The sequence below is a fragment of the Schistocerca serialis genome, chromosome 10 (assembly GCF_023864345.2).
Source record: "Schistocerca serialis cubense isolate TAMUIC-IGC-003099 chromosome 10, iqSchSeri2.2, whole genome shotgun sequence".
Lineage (NCBI taxonomy): Eukaryota > Metazoa > Arthropoda > Insecta > Orthoptera > Acrididae > Schistocerca > Schistocerca serialis.
Window position 1 is genome coordinate 72,047,038 of NC_064647.1, and position 17,106 is coordinate 72,064,143.

Below are 17,106 nucleotides of genomic sequence, written 5' to 3' on the forward strand. Positions count from 1 at the left end.
TTTGCTAAACCATAGACCTGTGCACCAGCATCCCAAGCGTCCATATCTGTAACTACCGGCAGGTTCACAAAGACCCATTACACCATCCACGTGGGATATACCTGGCATGCATATGCAGTAAGCATTGGTAATGCATTAAACATGAACAGAGCTGGCTTATCTCTTTAAGTCATTCATTCTACTACATGAATCAAAGGTGGACTGTGTGACATATTGGAATGTCATCTGTTTGAATTATTCATAATAAAATGAATATCATTATTTATTAAGTAACTGTTATTCTCTTATATAGGTTACTACTGTTCTGAATTAAAGACTCAACAGTTAGTTTTATATTACGACACTCGGTTGCAGAGGCATACGTATTTATACAACATTTTTCACATGGAGTACCCATCTGCATTTGGATCTATTGCCCTGGTGGTGACAGTAAGTCTTTGGATTAGGGCAGAACAACGACAAAAATAAAAAGCCAGACGTCATCAAGTTCGATCCTGGCAGAAAAGAAGGGACAAAGGCAGGGGATTATATTCACTGCTTATGAAAGAACTGAGAGTCTAAGATCCGCACGAACTGTGGGACTTAGTGAGGGTAGACATGGTCTGTTTTGAGAAGCTGCTGTCTATAATAGAAGATGGAATTAGGAAGTGTGACAGTCATGAGGAAGGCTGTCTCACATTCATGAAGATAAGAAATAAATCATATGTTTATACATTTTGTGATTATACCAGACTAAATCTTGAAGAAAATACCGGTAAATGCTTGTTCCTTGTCATGTCCCGATAGAATATCCTTACCCTCCTATTCCCTTTCCTGTTCCCACTACAGCACTAAACAGCATTCTTTCACAAGTGCGCACAGTCCTCTTTCTTCTCCTTTCCTACTGCCCCCGCCCCTGCCCCACCCTGCCCTGCTCACCATCTAACCTCCTGACTGTACAGCTCATCTCTACCATAAGGCGAGTAGCAACATCCTTTTCATAAAATTGTCAATATACCGTCCTGGATTTTGCATTGTTAAATACAGATGAGTAGCTCATTACCTCAAAAACACTTTCTGGCTCATCTTGATAAATGGTAGGGGTTGGCAAGAGGCGTGTCAGTCTTTACAAAAGAAACATTATCTTCTCTGAAGTTGTCTAAATGTTCCAGTCTTGAGGTTACAAATATTGTGTATGTGAAATCCACTTCTCCTGGAAAATTTCACACTGATCTTCCTGTAGACCAATTTGGATAGAAGACAAATTGGCTGGGTCACATTGGCATGTATCAATCAGGCAAATACTTTAAGTGGAAAAAACTGATTTTGTACATTTTTGACGATCTTAAAGAAATCTGTGATAGGTAGACCAATCAAAGTAAATTATTTCTATGTTTCTTAACCATAGAAGGGATATACAGTTTTCTTATTGTTCTGCCTCTCCCTGTGGACATTAGTTGTGTTAACAGCTACTTACCATTGATCATGTACCTCAGTGGCTGCAAGAAGACTGAAGTGCAATGTGTGCTAGAATAGTCTAGTTTTTTACAAAGTCATGAATTATGAGGAGTTTGTTATGCTTATAAAGTACTCAGATAAAAGTGACCTACTTGACCAAAGGTCATTTGTCATTAAGGTTGTCATGTAGGCTATAGCTATACCACTTTTTCAAACTTGTTCACCTTTAATCTGAAAAGCCCATATTGCAGGAGTATAATCAAACACAAGCACTGAGGGATTGATATTGTGTAATTTGTCATCAAATGTTTAGCAGCCTAATTTGTGTGACAATCAAATGATTGAAAACATTCTGAAAATTATTCTATGTCACAACAAATTTGTTACTGGTGTAATAAAAAACACACACCAGGCATTCAGTCAAAAGGTAGCAAGAAGGGAAAGCTGCAAACTTTAAAAAAGTTATAATCCTTTTTAATATGCCTATTCCAGGAGCTTTGCTACAGAACTGAAACACTTTCAGTATCAGTGCAGCATACTGTGATGTGAAGAGAGCAGATTGTGGAAAGGATCACTTTGCATGATTGGTTGTCTTATAGTACTGTGTTGTGAATAATTTTCTAGTTTTGACTTTATTTATTCGTACTTAAATACAACAACTATAAATATGAATACATCTTTCTTTTTCTTCTGTTTGTTCCTATACCATTCGACTGATTGCAGTGAAACTCATAAGCTTTAATGAGTTGAGCTCATCCCTTCAAAAGTTTGTCAGGATAACAATGTGAAGGTACATTGTGAAAGACCACTGGGATGTGGTACAGTTAGAATTTATTAAAGAACAAAAAAATGAAACAGCAATTATGACAGAAGCCAGGACTGTCTATGTACGTCAGCAAAGCCATTAAATATGAGTGGTCAGTAAGGAGCAGAAAAATGATCAAAAAACATCATTCACTTTTCTTTGTACATTTTTTTGTTTCACTCTCTCATATGCAGGATTGCTTCAATGTGTTGCTCGAAGTAAGATGTGTGAGTGCTTTGTATTATATGTGATTCTGAATAGGAGAAGACTTATTAACAGCATTAACTATTTTTATTGAAGTGAAGTGGAGTGAAGCTGGGAGGATTTCCTTCACCTTGAAAGGCACTGGTGTCCTTGGAGTCAGCTGCCTGCATCTACAATTGAAATGAAATGTCAGAGGAATCCACAGTCCTATTTCATAAGATAAACAGAAGTATAAAAGCTTTCAGAAGATGACATAATTAAAATACAAAAAAAAAGAAGGGACGCAAGGTAAAGTGAAGGAAGACTAGCACAATTTTGTACTCGCAGATCATTTACTAATAATGCAATTGTACTATCCATTAATTTTTTTCCATTTCTATTATTGTTATAATAAAAGTGGTGAGATAAGTGCCACTACTTCAGGCTAAGTAGGGTTTGTTAACTATGTTTATAGAAAGAGATTTCTATGACATTGTTATTAGTCATAAAAACTAATCATCTGTATCTTCTGTTTACATGAATCAGAATGTGGAGCAAGTAAACCAAAAAGGAAGAAAATTTTGGAGAGAAATAAGAACTGGACCCAGTTTACATGAAATTTTTCAGAGTAAGCCGTTTTGTTCGGCACAGCAAAGATAGGATGGCTTTGCAACTTGCTTATATGCTTAGGCTTGGTAGCACCTCTTTTGATGTAGATATATAGCTTTTCCTTATTATTCCCTTCCTTGAATTTTACTATGGAAAATTTACCGGAATTTTCCAGTATGATACACATTGTCAGTAAAACATAAAGAATTGTGACGCAATAGTTTGCATATCATAATAGATGTAAAACAGGCTTTGACATCTTGTAAATTACAATTAAGTGTAATAATTATCATATGAAATTTTATCATTTTTTTGTGAAATTTTTATTTTTGCATATTCATACATGGCAGAAAAATTGTTGATAGCAATAAAGAAAACGCAATCAGCTGAAGTGGTATAGAACTGTGCAAACGAACAATTGAAGTTCAGGTTCCATGCATGTCTACTGCAAAAAGTACAAGTAGGTCACAGATGAGTGTCCCAGGTCTGAAAAATGATAGCGACACTCCACAGCAGAATAACCTTGATGACACAATCTTTACAGTTGACAAGACAATGTCACACAGCTCCCAGAGTGTCATACTGCTTACGAATGAAACAGAACAATACAAATATGAATCTGGACAACATGTTACAAAGCTGACGGTACCCACAGTAGTACAACTGATGGACTGCTATGACAGTCATTACCTAACATAAACATGAAATTAGATAACGTGCACGCCAATTTCAGTGACATGGAGCAAGATCCGAATACTGAAATTGATAATTTGACACAAGATATGAACACAGTAAACCAGCAGCAAAAGTGTTACATAAGATCTAAATACAATGAAACAAGACAAAAACAAGTATTTGTGAGTCACAATTCCACAGAAGTTCGACGATTTAGCCAAGATTTTTCACATTGAAATTGACAAAATATTGAATGATATGAAAAGCAAGCAAACCTTGAAGTACTTTCTGAAGTTAACAATAACATTATGGAGTTGAAAAAGAAGGTAGATTCTTTTAATGACCATCATGACTAGTAGAGCAACAGATAAAGAAAATTGCAGATGTGAAGACAAATATCAAAGCAACACAAAATGAGTTGTGTTAGACAGTAAAAAAGTTACCCATGTTGTTAATCAAAATAAACACTCTATGAAGGTGTACCTCTAGCTTATAACATTCTTAACTACTTGCAATAATGGGGTTGTTCATAGTTACTCATGATCTGCCGCATTATACGTCCTGAGTACATTGACAGTCACTGTAAATTAACTACTGGAGAGGTGATTTGGTTTAATCTTGTGTTAAGTTTCATCATTTTTATTATACTTTCAAAACAAAATCAAAGTATTACTGCATTAGCCTACAATACTTACAATACCAAAGGAGCAGCTACATGCACATTGCTCAAAAACCAAAACAAGGCTGACCTACATTGCCAATATGTCTGTAACTATTTGTACTTTCTTAACAATCCCAAACAATCCTCGGCATTATTTAAAATGATTATTTGATTAATTAACAAATAAAACTCTCATCCTAAAACAAATGACACATTTTAATGATTACCTAGATTCTTATATATTAAACACATGAGTGAATTCTAGTCTCTTTGTTAATTGTATCGCGTATAAACACTTAGGTATCAAATGTTAACAATACACTTGTTATGTTTACTAATTACCGAAGATTCATATGATGTAAAATGTTGCTACCAATTAACGGACTTCTACACATTAGTGTAATTAAGATTCTATAATTATTTTATTTGTAACTTTTTTCACAACTACGTATTTCCATACACCTCTATGTTGGAAATTACTGTTTATGGTTAAAATTTATGTGTTTAAATTAGTTTCAGTTAGACTGTTACTGTACAATTAGACTACTGTTAATGTACAATTGGACTATTTGTCCACGTCAGAAAGTGGAAGAGGGTGAGTTTGTGCAGAAAAGTAAAAGAGAATGTGACTTGAAAAGGAAAGAATCACACCAGCTCGGAGTCTTGGGTTCACCACCCGCAAATTGCAAAAAGAGCTTGCAACCTCCTGAGGAAAGACAATTCTTGTGATGTTATATAAGTGATGAAGGCTGTTTCTATAATTTCAGCTGCGGAACATTCCTGAGTCCAAATAATTTTTTGGACTTAGAATATACAAGTCTATAAGCATTTGGGTGTGGGTTTTCAACGATTTCAAATGGTCCTATATAAATATCAAGAGATTTCTTTATTTCTCTATTTAGTGCTTTAGATTTGGTGTAACTTTTTGTCAAAACTAGATCCTCAACTTTGAATTCAGTGTTTTTTATCTGTTTGTCATGCCATTTCTTTCTTTTTTCATTAAATCTTTCATTGTTCTTCTAATTATCTCCTCTCTTTCAGCTGCTGTTGTACTTTCACTAGCTGGAAACTCTAAAAGTTCTTTGATTTGGTAAGGAGGTTTTTGGTTAAACATGATCTCATAAGGAGAGTATCCTGTGGTAGTATGTTGTAGGCTATTCATAATGTCTTCAAATTCATTAACATAACATAACCAATTTGTGTGATCTTTCTGACAGCAAGTTCTACATAATCTATAAATTCTGCTCAAGTACCACTCAGCTGGGTTGCATTTAGGTCAATAGGATGATATTGAGATATGTCTGGTGTTATGTTCTTCTACAAATTCCTTCCAAAATTTTGAAGTAAATTGGCTCCCATTGTCAGATAAAATGGCCTTAGGTGTACCCATGTTAGTGAAGTAGTCCTTTACAAATGTAGAAGCTATTTTCTTACTAGTTGCTCTCTTTAAAGGATAAAATTTCACATATTTAGAAAACAAATCTACAATGACGAAAATATTCTGAAATCCCCTTTAGCTCTTGGAAGTTGATCATACAAATCTATCCCTATCGAATCCAACTATTTATGTGGTACCACATTTTGTAAAAGTCCCTTGTTGGTTTCGTTACTAACTTTTGTTCTTTGACATCTATCACAGTAGGCGAGTAAGGTCCTAACTATCCTGAACATATTATGAAAATATATACACTCTTGTACAAAAATTGCAATGTGCAACAGTGTTCGAAGCTTTTATGTGTGTACTTTATCAAAGTATTTATGTCAGAATCTGGCCAGCAAACTTTCCAGGCATCACTATCTGTGCTGTATCTATAAAACAGAATACCTTTGAAGACCTGATAATGCACTTGTACTTTTTTGTGACCTTTCTTCCCTAAATAACTTCTAACAAGCTTCCACTGATAATCACCATTTTGATATCTTCTCAATTGATTACGCATTTTTCTAATTTCACTTTCCTCTTTGACATCTTTAAAATACATTATTTTAAACTTTCCCTCCTGACTATTGTAGTGCCCCCAGAATCTTACGAAAGTCTGGAGACATTTGTGTTCCAGCCGTTTTGAACACGCATTATTTTAAAGCAGGGCATAAGGATGAGCATGGGATACTGCACCCATTTATTGTTTATGCAGGTGAATCTGGAAGGGAGATAATCCATCGGGGATGGCATGTGTTCAGCGCGACCTACCAAGAATAACTAAATACGGCCTGGAAGCTCCATAGCCGGCTGCAAAGAGTAATGTAGCTCTGTATTGTTGAAAAATAAATGGAGTGACTCGAGATAGTGACTGTTCATTAGACGTTGAACTGCTGTTGAGAGTACATGGACTGCACATGGATAGTCAGCCACGGTAAAAGTTTATGTATTAATTGTGTTCACAAATTTGTAATTAACTGATCTTGGGTGCCTGGTAATGTGTGGGCTTACATCACAAAGTTTCAACAAGTAAGTCCACAAAAACACTTAAGCTGTATAGAGAGAGCTTAACAATACACCTGGTCACTGCACTATTGTTTCCATTATCATTTCCATTCCCCACTGGCATTCTTGACAGGGCATCCGCGATGACATTTTCCTTACCTTTTAGAAGATGAACTGCGTATTTAAACTGCTGTAAGAACATTGACCACTTGGTAATTCTCCCTTGATACAATTTACACTCTTGTAAGTAAGTTAATGCTTTATGATTTGTATAAACTTTTAGTTCATGCCCAAACAAATAATTTTTAAATTTTTTGAATCCCCATACCATTGCCAAAAGTTCCTTTTCAGTTATCATGCAATTTCTTTCATGTTTCTGTGAGGTTCTGCTTGTAAATGCTATAGAATGATGTTCAATTTTCCCATTAATTTCTTTCTCTTGGGATAAATGTACTCCCAGTCGATAATCACAACTGTCTGTCATCAAACAAAATGGTAAAGATAAATCAGGTCTATGGAGCATTTCACCTTCTGCCAGTTCTTTCTTAATTCTGTCAAAAGCTATCTGGCATTCATCAGACCAATCCCACACTGCATTTTTTTCTTAACAGGTTGTTCAAGTATGGTGCATTAAGTGCCTGTGTTTTCACATATTTTTGATAAAAGTTTACTAATCCAAAATAAGACTTTAAATCTTTTTTATTTCTAGGTTTTGGGAATTTTGCGATGGTCTCAATCTTTTCTCCATCAGGCAAAATCCCTTTTTCATTTATGCAGTGGCTAAGAATTTTTCTAATTTCAAAGTCACTCCTCCCCCCACCTGTCTCATTTTCTCACCAGTTTCCTTTAAAATTTGAATATGTTCCTCCCAGGTCTTACTTGATACCAAAATGTCATACACATAAATGATTAACTTTTCTAAGAGTTCTTTACCCAAAACAAAGTCCAATCCCCTAATAAATTCCGCCACAGATACATTCAAACTAAATGGTACAACACAACATTGAAAACATTTCCCATTAAACAAAAATGCAGTGTATTTTCTAGAATCTCTTTCTAATTCAATCTGATGAAATCCAGAAGTCAAGTCAATGCTAGTCATATATTTTACATTTTCAAACTTATTCAGTGGTTCATCTAGGCTTTCAGGGTGGTCAGTTTCTCTCTCCAAATATTTATTCATGTGTCTAGAGTCAAGCACTAAACAAGTTCCCCCATCTTGTTCAGAAACTATCACTAATGGGTTATTGCAAGATCTACAACTTCTTTATATTATTTTCCACCTTTCAGTTTTCTGAAATTCTCTTTCTACCTCCTTTCTCTTAGAGATGGGGATAGCATACGGTTTTATGACCAACGGGTCATGAGCTTTCAATTTTAGTCTACTCTCCCTGGTTTTATATAAAATATGTCATTATAATCCCACAAAAAATTTTCAAGCTCTCTTCTGTTCTCTGCATTAACGCTTTTAGCTACTAGTTTACTGTAATAATTAACACTACCCTCATCTATCCCAAATTCTTCCCCTTCCTCACAATAACCATCACCATTAATCTCTTGCATCCCTCTAATCAGACTACTTAGACCATGATCTTCCATTACAATACTCATTTCACCATGAATTCCACTTTTTGGTTCTACAGATGTTGTTTTCATGTCAACCCAGATAAAATTTACTTTAGCCTTAACAATCCAGTTCATACCTAGTATCAAGTTTTCATTCAAATCATAAATTACTACACATCATTGTATAAATTGTAAATCATTAATCTTAAATTCAATTAAGACTTGTCTACTAAGCAACTTACTACTTTTTTGTGTTGCCCCTTTTATCCTTACCCCTGTTACTGGAAATTCTGTGAAATTTTTATTATTTTTGATCCTGTCTCTTAGCTTTCTCGATATTCATGTAATTGGGCTACCTGTACCCAGCAGACTGATTCCCATCCAATCATTAATCTGTACTACAATATATGGGCTTCCAAATTCTTTACTCATTTCATTGACCTCATTTTCAAATAACAAATCCTCTTCTATTTCCTGAAAATTTGCCCCTTTATTTCAGTCACTACATTTTATTACAAATTCTACACATTTACTAATCATATTACCACCTGGAGACTGTTCCATATTTTTCATGGCAATTTTATCATCTGAGTACATACTTTGACAAATTTCACTTAAGACCTTACACTTTTGATCACCATACTGACATTTGTTACTATAGTCATTGACTACACTTAGTACTCTATCACTAACTAGATCTTCTTTTCCATTTTCACAAACACATTCAGACAAATCATCACTAACATCAACTGGTAACATTAATATATCAGGCACTGTTCTACTGGTTAATAACTCATTACTCGAACACACATCTGAATTTGCAGAATCATTCAGCATCAAATCATCAACTTTAACTTCTACATATACCATCCCATCTAATTCTGTAAGTAACATATCATCATCTGGAACATTCTCATCAGAAAAATTATCATTACACTTAATATTATTTTCAACATCAAACACATTTCACTATTCACACACTTCTTCAACAACCTCAACACTGTGACTACTCTGGTCTACCACATCCTCATTTTCCTTTCTATTACCTACTGCAATTTCATCTGGAATTACTCTGTCATTATCATTTCCATTACCAAACACATGAACATCAGCTTCCACACATACAGCACATTTCACAGTCACTCAACATTGTCACTAAACCAAACTCATCAGATCTGTTCTCATCACTATCAGCAATTACTACTGCATTACTACTGTTAAAGAAATTTGTCAAAGTGTTTTCTTCTAATTCAGATATTTTACCTTTTTGTTCATCTTTGTTTTCAGATAAAAAATTTTCCCAAAATTCCCTATCAAATTTAATTCTATTCACTTCAGGTTGTATTCTGGGTACAAAATTTTGGTATGTCATATTTGTTCTGCCCTTTCCCCTTCTGAAATTACTGCAATGTGCCTGATTGTACTTCCCATGTCTATTTGCCCCATTTCGCCAGGCTCCGAAAGGGGCAGGTCTTAGTTTACCAGATCATTTCTTCTCTTTTCAAAATTGTTGCTATTGTTTCCCTGATTTTGGCCCCACTGCCTATTTCTTGGTTTGAAATTCCTATTCTCAGGTCTCTGCATATCATTCCTCTCTCCATTTCTTCTGTCATCATTTCTGAATCTGCTATTGAAATGATCATTGAAAGCTCTGTTATTGTTATTTCTGCCATCATCATGTCTGTCATTACGTCTGTCTTTTCTCTCCCATGCTAAATCCAATTTAGCTATATATCTAAGAAATTGTTCAGTTGTATTATCAGGTCTGTAGACATGACTCCACTGTACCCTGCTCAGCAATCTACATTTTAATGCCTCTATTTGGATAATTTCATCGAGTGGTTTATCATGATGTACTAAAGTTCTTACCTGTTGTTCACAAAAGGTTGTCATGTGTCCACTACCCGGTTTGAAATTTGGCCCTATCAAAAATTTTGACTTAATTTTTTTTTTTTAGTTTCTGACCAGAATTTGTTAATGAAAGCTCATTCTACTCCATTAAACGACATTTCTGGTTTGATTACTTGGTTCGCCCATGACAAAGCCTCCCCATGTAAAAACTCTTTAAAAAATTTAATTTTCAAATTATCGCTTATTTTATCATTGAAATTGTCTTATATCAGGTACATGAAATCAACTGGATTTATATTGCACTCTCCTGCAAATGTTTTTATGTTAACATTGTTCCACAATGGACTGTAGCTACAGAAAGATTTCACGATAACGGAATCTTCGATTTCTTGAAATTTAGATTTGAAGTTCGAAATTTTCCCTACATCTTTTAACTCTGCGAAATTCTCATTTTCAATTTTGGTGAAATTTTGGTCAGTTTCTGTGAACTTCTTTACAAAATCTTTGTTGAGCTTTTCCAATTTTAACACTTCTACAGTAGCAACTTTTTCGAAATTTTCCATGGAATCTAACCTGTCTTCGAATTTTTGGTGTTCCTGTTTTAAGGTACAACATTTTTCTCTTCTATAGTCGATACATTTTTGGTATTCTCATCTACTTTTTCCCAACATCTGTCAACTCTCTTTTGTCTTGCGAATCTGGGTTCCATACTTGCCTAATTTTCTATCTATCGAATCAAACTTTTGATCAAGAGTGATTCTATGCTCGTCAATTGACCATTTTTGTTCATCAAAAGATTTTGCAATTGCCTTTTTCTGTTCTTCGATTGATCTTTTTTTTCTTCCATTAGTTGAACTAACCTATCCAAGGCTGATACATTAGGTTCTAATCCACGAAAGGGTGAACATCCACTGCCATGATCCAGGGCTGGTACAAGCCCAAGTGCTGCCCCCGTGCTAGCTGCTAAATTGCCACCCCCCCTTCCCCCCTCCCCACTATTTTTTTTTTTTTTTTACAAAACGTTTTGTGGGATTTTATTTAAAGAAATCTGTAGGAAATGTCAGCAATCAATAACAATTTTTGTATTTACTTTTCAGATCTACCTGGCCAGTCTTAAAGCTTTCAGTACATGCTTACATATAAACCGTCATATTGACAATTATGTTCAGCATGACGGTATAGATGCACTCAAGAGTATCTTTAAGTATTCTTAAATGGACATAATTAATCAAGAATAATCTAATTTGAAATGAAGCATTCTGTATCCACTTACAATTTCTTTACAAAACACAGAGAACATTCCAAATCATTTGACAACATCCTAAAACATTTGAGAAAAATCCAAAATATTCATAAATAACATTTGAGGATGGAAATTCTGTTTGTTTGTCACCAGTTAAATACACTGAAATGTGGTGCTACAGAAGAATATTGAAGATTAGATGGCTAGAGCACATAACTAATGAGCAGGTATGGAACAGAATTGGGGAGAAGGGAAATTTGTGGTACAACCTGTCCAAAAGAAGGTATTGGTTGGTAGGGGACATTCTCTGAGTCAATGGATCTCCAATTTGGTACTGTAAGAAAGGGTGTGAGTTGAAAGTCGTAGAGGGAGATGAAGAGATTGTTACAGTTAGCAGACTGAGGGATGTAGGTTGCACTAGTTACCTAGAGATGAAGAAGCTTGTGCAAGGTAGAGTAGCATGGAGAGCTGCATCAAACCAATTTTTGCACTGAAGTCAACAGCAACAACAACATCCATTCTCACTCGTACCTCTTCCTTACAACAGCCCTATCCTCCTCTCCCCTCCCTGTCTGCTGCATTTCCCATGCCCTCCCTTGAGGAACCACTTCCCCTCCCCTACTGAAGAAGTGGACCCATTCTTTGATACCTGCCAGTGATTGCACTCCCCCCCCCCCCCCTCCCTGTGGCCCCTCTCCACAGTGTCTCTTGGGCTGGAAACCAACTACTGTACCTCAGCCAAGAGACACACCTTCTGTCTGTGCATACTCCGAGATTTCTTGCTCTCTTTCGGTTCTGGATCTTTCAGAAGCCTGTACTCCCTCCTTGCCCTACCCTCCTCCACCTCAGAAAGAGAAGAAAGAGAGACGTAAGTCCCAGGACAAACACCCCCCTCCCCCTCCTGGTGCCCCCAGAATAGCAGTCTCCCTCTTTGAAACCTGAGTTTGATGACTTGCGACAAATTTGTTATTAAAAACTGCTGTAATAAAAAATACACACCAGGCATGCAGTTCAAAGGTAGCAAGGAGACAAAGGTGGAAACTTTAAAAAACAGTGACAATCCTTTTTAATATGCCTCTTCTTGGAGCATTGCTTCAGAACAGACTACTTTAGTATCAGTGCCGTAAACATTGATGTGAAGAGAGCAGATTGTGTGAAGAATCAGTTTGCATGGTTAGTTGTCTTGTATTACAGTGCTGTGAGTAATTTTCTATTTTTGACATTATTCAATCAGAAATATAACATCTCTAAAAATGAGTATCTGTTTGTCTTCTAATTGTTTTCATACTATTCAACTGATTACAATGAAGCTGTAATGAATTGTGCTCAGCCTGTGAGGATAACAACAACCAGCCACCCACAGAGATAGGAGCGAAGAGCAGGTGATACAGAAGCTTAGCTCGGGACAATTTTGAGCAATTTCACTCAAATTTGGTATATTTATGACTCATGATGTGTATAAAAATACTGTCAAGGTAACATACCTGAATCACCCTTAGGAAAGGCATTGGGAGTGTGAAGATGTGACATAAAAAAATTGATAGTTATCAGTTACACATTAACTAGCAGAAAGAGCCACTGCGAGCTGCTACTGTAAATTATACTCATAAAAAACGATGGTAGGTGAGAAGTATTATCTCTGGAAAAAGCCTCTGTGCTTCTTCTAAGATTATCTGTCTGCTGTTAGTATCTACTGATTCAAGCTAACCATCTCTGTAATATCATGCACAGCCAGCACTTGCTTCAAGAGGTCAAATGTTTAGCATTGTGAATAGAAACACACAAAAGTAGAAATGATGACACTGTTCTTGCTTTAGGAACAAGTAGTTCAATCCCTGGGGAGGAGAGGAGGATAGACTGAAGAAAGTTAGAAAGGAAAGGCAGACCTAGTGTGAGACACCCATGTGTGGTTATAGTTAGGGTAGGCATATGTGAAGGGTAGCCACCTGAGAGTGTATGAGAACAACAAAAATTGATGGTTAGTGATAAGGGGGTCTAGTGAAGAAAAAAAGCAGGATGGGAATTTGCTAATGTATATTATGTCAGGGAGGTTGTTGAGATGTGAGCATGTCATGTCGTGAGATCCTGTCTCCTGGAGTTTAGGAAAGCTGGTCTATCTCAGCCACTCGCCAACCTGCCATATATCAACAGCCAGTGGGTGGCCATGTTGTCTATCACAGCTAGCACAAATACCTTCTAGCTAAACCCAGCCTGCACTCACCTTGTATCTTAGTACACATTCCAGACAATGACCACAGAGGCCGATTTGTTGTCTACAGAATCTGAGGCAACCACCAGGAGAGGCATCTGGCTCACTGCCAGTGGAGTGTGGATGCTTGACCATGGTGCTGCAATCACAGGTCCTATTTTCATGATGCAAGGTCACGTGGTCAGCGTTAGGTCCTACCTTGACCACATTACACAACAATATTTATACCAGTGCACAACCACAGAATGGCAGTTCAGCTGCAGCCACCAAAACAGCTCGTATGGTGAGCTCCCTGGGCAATTATGCTGATAACTGCCACATTTCCTCAGTGTCTCTGTGCGAAATGTCCTAGACAGACCTGCAACCAGCATGCCTCTGGCACAGCCATATATGAAGCAGCTTGGAGATGCCAGCCTTCTCATCATTGCTACACATCACTAACCTCCATGATTTAGCATTCCACACACAGTATCATGGCCAGATAATGTATTTCGACTCGAAGACATTCTTTAGTGTAGTCCTTTGGATTAAAACTTTGTTACTTTTCCATGAACTAGTGGTTCATCTTGAGAGACTGTTTAGAAGATTACTTTTTGTATTCAAACATTAGAATTTCTTGGGAGCTGTAGTGCGGTTTTTTTTACTGTATAGGCCTAATAGATGAAACAGATAATGTTTGCTTGGTCTAATTTCATTTGTTTCCTGAAAACATTCAAGATCACTCAAAAACCTTCAAGAACATAGTAAAAATAAAAATTCAAATATCATAAAAATGTTAGTATTTCACACCCAAGTATACTCTTGAATGCTCAAAACTATTTCTAAGTACTGTTAAATCCACTTAATTAAATTACAGTAACCTAATTTGAAATGAAGTATTTATTTATTTATTTTATCCATCTTTCTGCACTAACATGCAATCGATGTCGTCAGAAGAGTTACAGCTATTTGTACATTATGTTTTACAAACCAAAATATTACATAGTAAAAATATAGCAATGTTGTAAACTATTAGCTTACAACAGCCTCTACACCTAGATCCACACATAACAGTAAGCCATAATTTATCAGCATTAACATGCAATCAATGTTGTCAGAAGTATTATAGCTATTTGTACATTATGTTTCATATAACAAAACTATTACATGGAGAAAAAAAAGACAGTGTTGTACCCTATTAGCTTATAGGTAGCTGCCTCTACATCCATAGCTATACATAACAGTAAGCCTTAGTTTATCAATAAATTAGATCATTTTTACAACTATTCTGAAATTCTTCTACACTGTAGAAAGTATTTTTCTTCATCCACACTTTGGTTTTAGTTTTGAAAATATCCATTGAAACCAATTGAGCCTGTACGGGTAAAGTGTTGAATAATTTTATGCCTATGTATTCATAGCTAGATTGGGTTTTCTTAAGCCTGGTTGTGGGTATATCAATCATATTTGTTTGTCAAGTATTGTGTTGATGAACTGATTTCCTTATAGTGTAGTGGTTTAAGTTTTCTTTTATGTTTAATAGGCAACAATATATGTAAAGAGATGGGACTGTGAGAATCTTTAAGTCTCTAAAATAAGGTCTACATGAGGTCTTGTTGTCAGTGATTCCGTAAAAACGTCTAATTGCTTTCTTCTGCCTAGTGAAAATTTTTTGTCTCCTCGAGAGTTACCCCATAAAAGAATGCCATATTGCAGATGGCAATGAAAGAAGGCATAGTATGACTGAAGCAATAGATCTTGTGTAACACATGTGTGTAGTTTGGCTAGTAGGTAGATAACTCGTGATAGCTTTCAACATACATAATCTGTATGTGTGTCCCAAGTTAATTTTGAGTCAATGTGTATTCCTAGTAGTTTAACAGATGATAACTCCATGTTACTGTTTGATAAACTGAAGATTATCTTGACAGTCTTTTCATGGTTCATAGATAAGTCATTAGCTTTGAACCGGATATTAGATATTTTGAGACACTCTTCACTTTCCTCCTTCAATATGTTTATATCCTTTCCAGAATTAACTAATGTCGTGTCATCAGCATAGAGGATAGATTTACAGGATAAGTTATTCAGAAAGTCATTTACAAACAATATAAATAGTAGAGGGCCAAGCACTGAGCCCTATTCTGTATGCTGCTACTAGTTAGCATGACTACGACGAGATTATGTCACTGTGCATGTGTGGTTGAATTGGCCGCCAACTGTATCAGCCCAGTCCAGCCCCTGGAGCCCCCCTGTGGGAGGTGTGGGCGCCATGCAGTCTCCAGTAAGCCATCTGCCAGGGACTTGTGCATATAAATGCGCAGAGCAACACTGAGTGAGCCTCTCTGTTCTTTTAGTGGATTGAGAGGCTTATTTCTGTTATTGTTTGGAGGTTATGAATAAAACGATATTTGTGTTAATTGAATTGTTTTTGTGTATTACTTGGTTATTACACATTTCTTTACAGAACAGCAAGAATATTGCAGAATGTTTTAGATCATCCTAAAACATTCAGGAACATTGCAAAATGTTCATACATGAAATGTAAAAATGGGAAATAGAGCAGTGGAATTTCCATTTGCTCACTGCCAATAAAATATACTTGCAAAAATGTATAACATTTGTTTGGCAATGGTATGATCTCACTCCATGACACTTCCCCATTAATTGAAAACAGAGCGATGAATTGAAGTTCTTCACTGATCATGTAAGTAGTACAAAATAATGCTATGTCAAAGGAAGTATTGCAAGCTCTCAAATTTTGTAGAAAATGTTCTGACTTGGGATTTTCCCCAGACATCTTATAAATCATGGAGAGACACCTTCTGTGGTATTAATTGATATTTTCTCCCCGAGGAACACATTCCTGGTGTTTCACTAAAGTATTTCTTGGTGTCACAGACCCAAAGCACTTGATCCATTTTGCAAGTGATGACGTGTTTGTGTTTGTAGTCTTAAGTGGTATCATAATGGAATGATCCATCTGCCAAACTCTAATCTCCACATCTCCTTTTCATTTCTCATACACTAATAGTCTGCTCCTGTGCTTGTGATCGATGTTTTTCATGAACTTAACTCATTGTAACTATACGTATTCTGTTTTGTAATGTTGTTTCTTCAGCAGTTTCTCTGTGTCAGCTTGCTGAGTGTCTCACTTGATCCTCTTTCCTAATTTCATTTTGTTCATCTGTTTTCTCTCAATCTGTTCATTCTCTTAGGTTGTGAAGCTAAACACACTTCTTACTCCTGATTTGTTCATTTCTTCACTGCTCTGTTTCTTTCTTGTCAGTTCACCACAGACAGTATCTTCTCCACTGTTACATAACAGCATCCGGATAAATGTTAATCTTGCATAACACACTAAAATGCCACTTACTACACATCCCACTATCTTAAACAATCCACTTCCACTTAACATTATTTCATTTTCACTTTCCCTTGATTGGCCATAATAGACTTCAAA

At 36.1% G+C, this 17,106-nt stretch overlaps 1 protein-coding gene across 1 annotated transcript in view; it reads right to left on the bottom strand.

Annotated features, from left to right (window-relative positions):
* Positions 1-2,050: 2,050 nt before the first annotated feature.
* The window catches only part of LOC126425085 (speckle-type POZ protein-like), a 71,742-nt gene continuing 56,686 nt past the window's right edge, over positions 2,051-17,106 (bottom strand). The window contains exon 4 of the mRNA XM_050087999.1: positions 2,051-2,616. Within this exon, the coding sequence (XP_049943956.1) occupies positions 2,484-2,616 (133 nt within the window). The 3' untranslated portion in view covers positions 2,051-2,483. The remainder of the gene's footprint in view (positions 2,617-17,106) is intronic.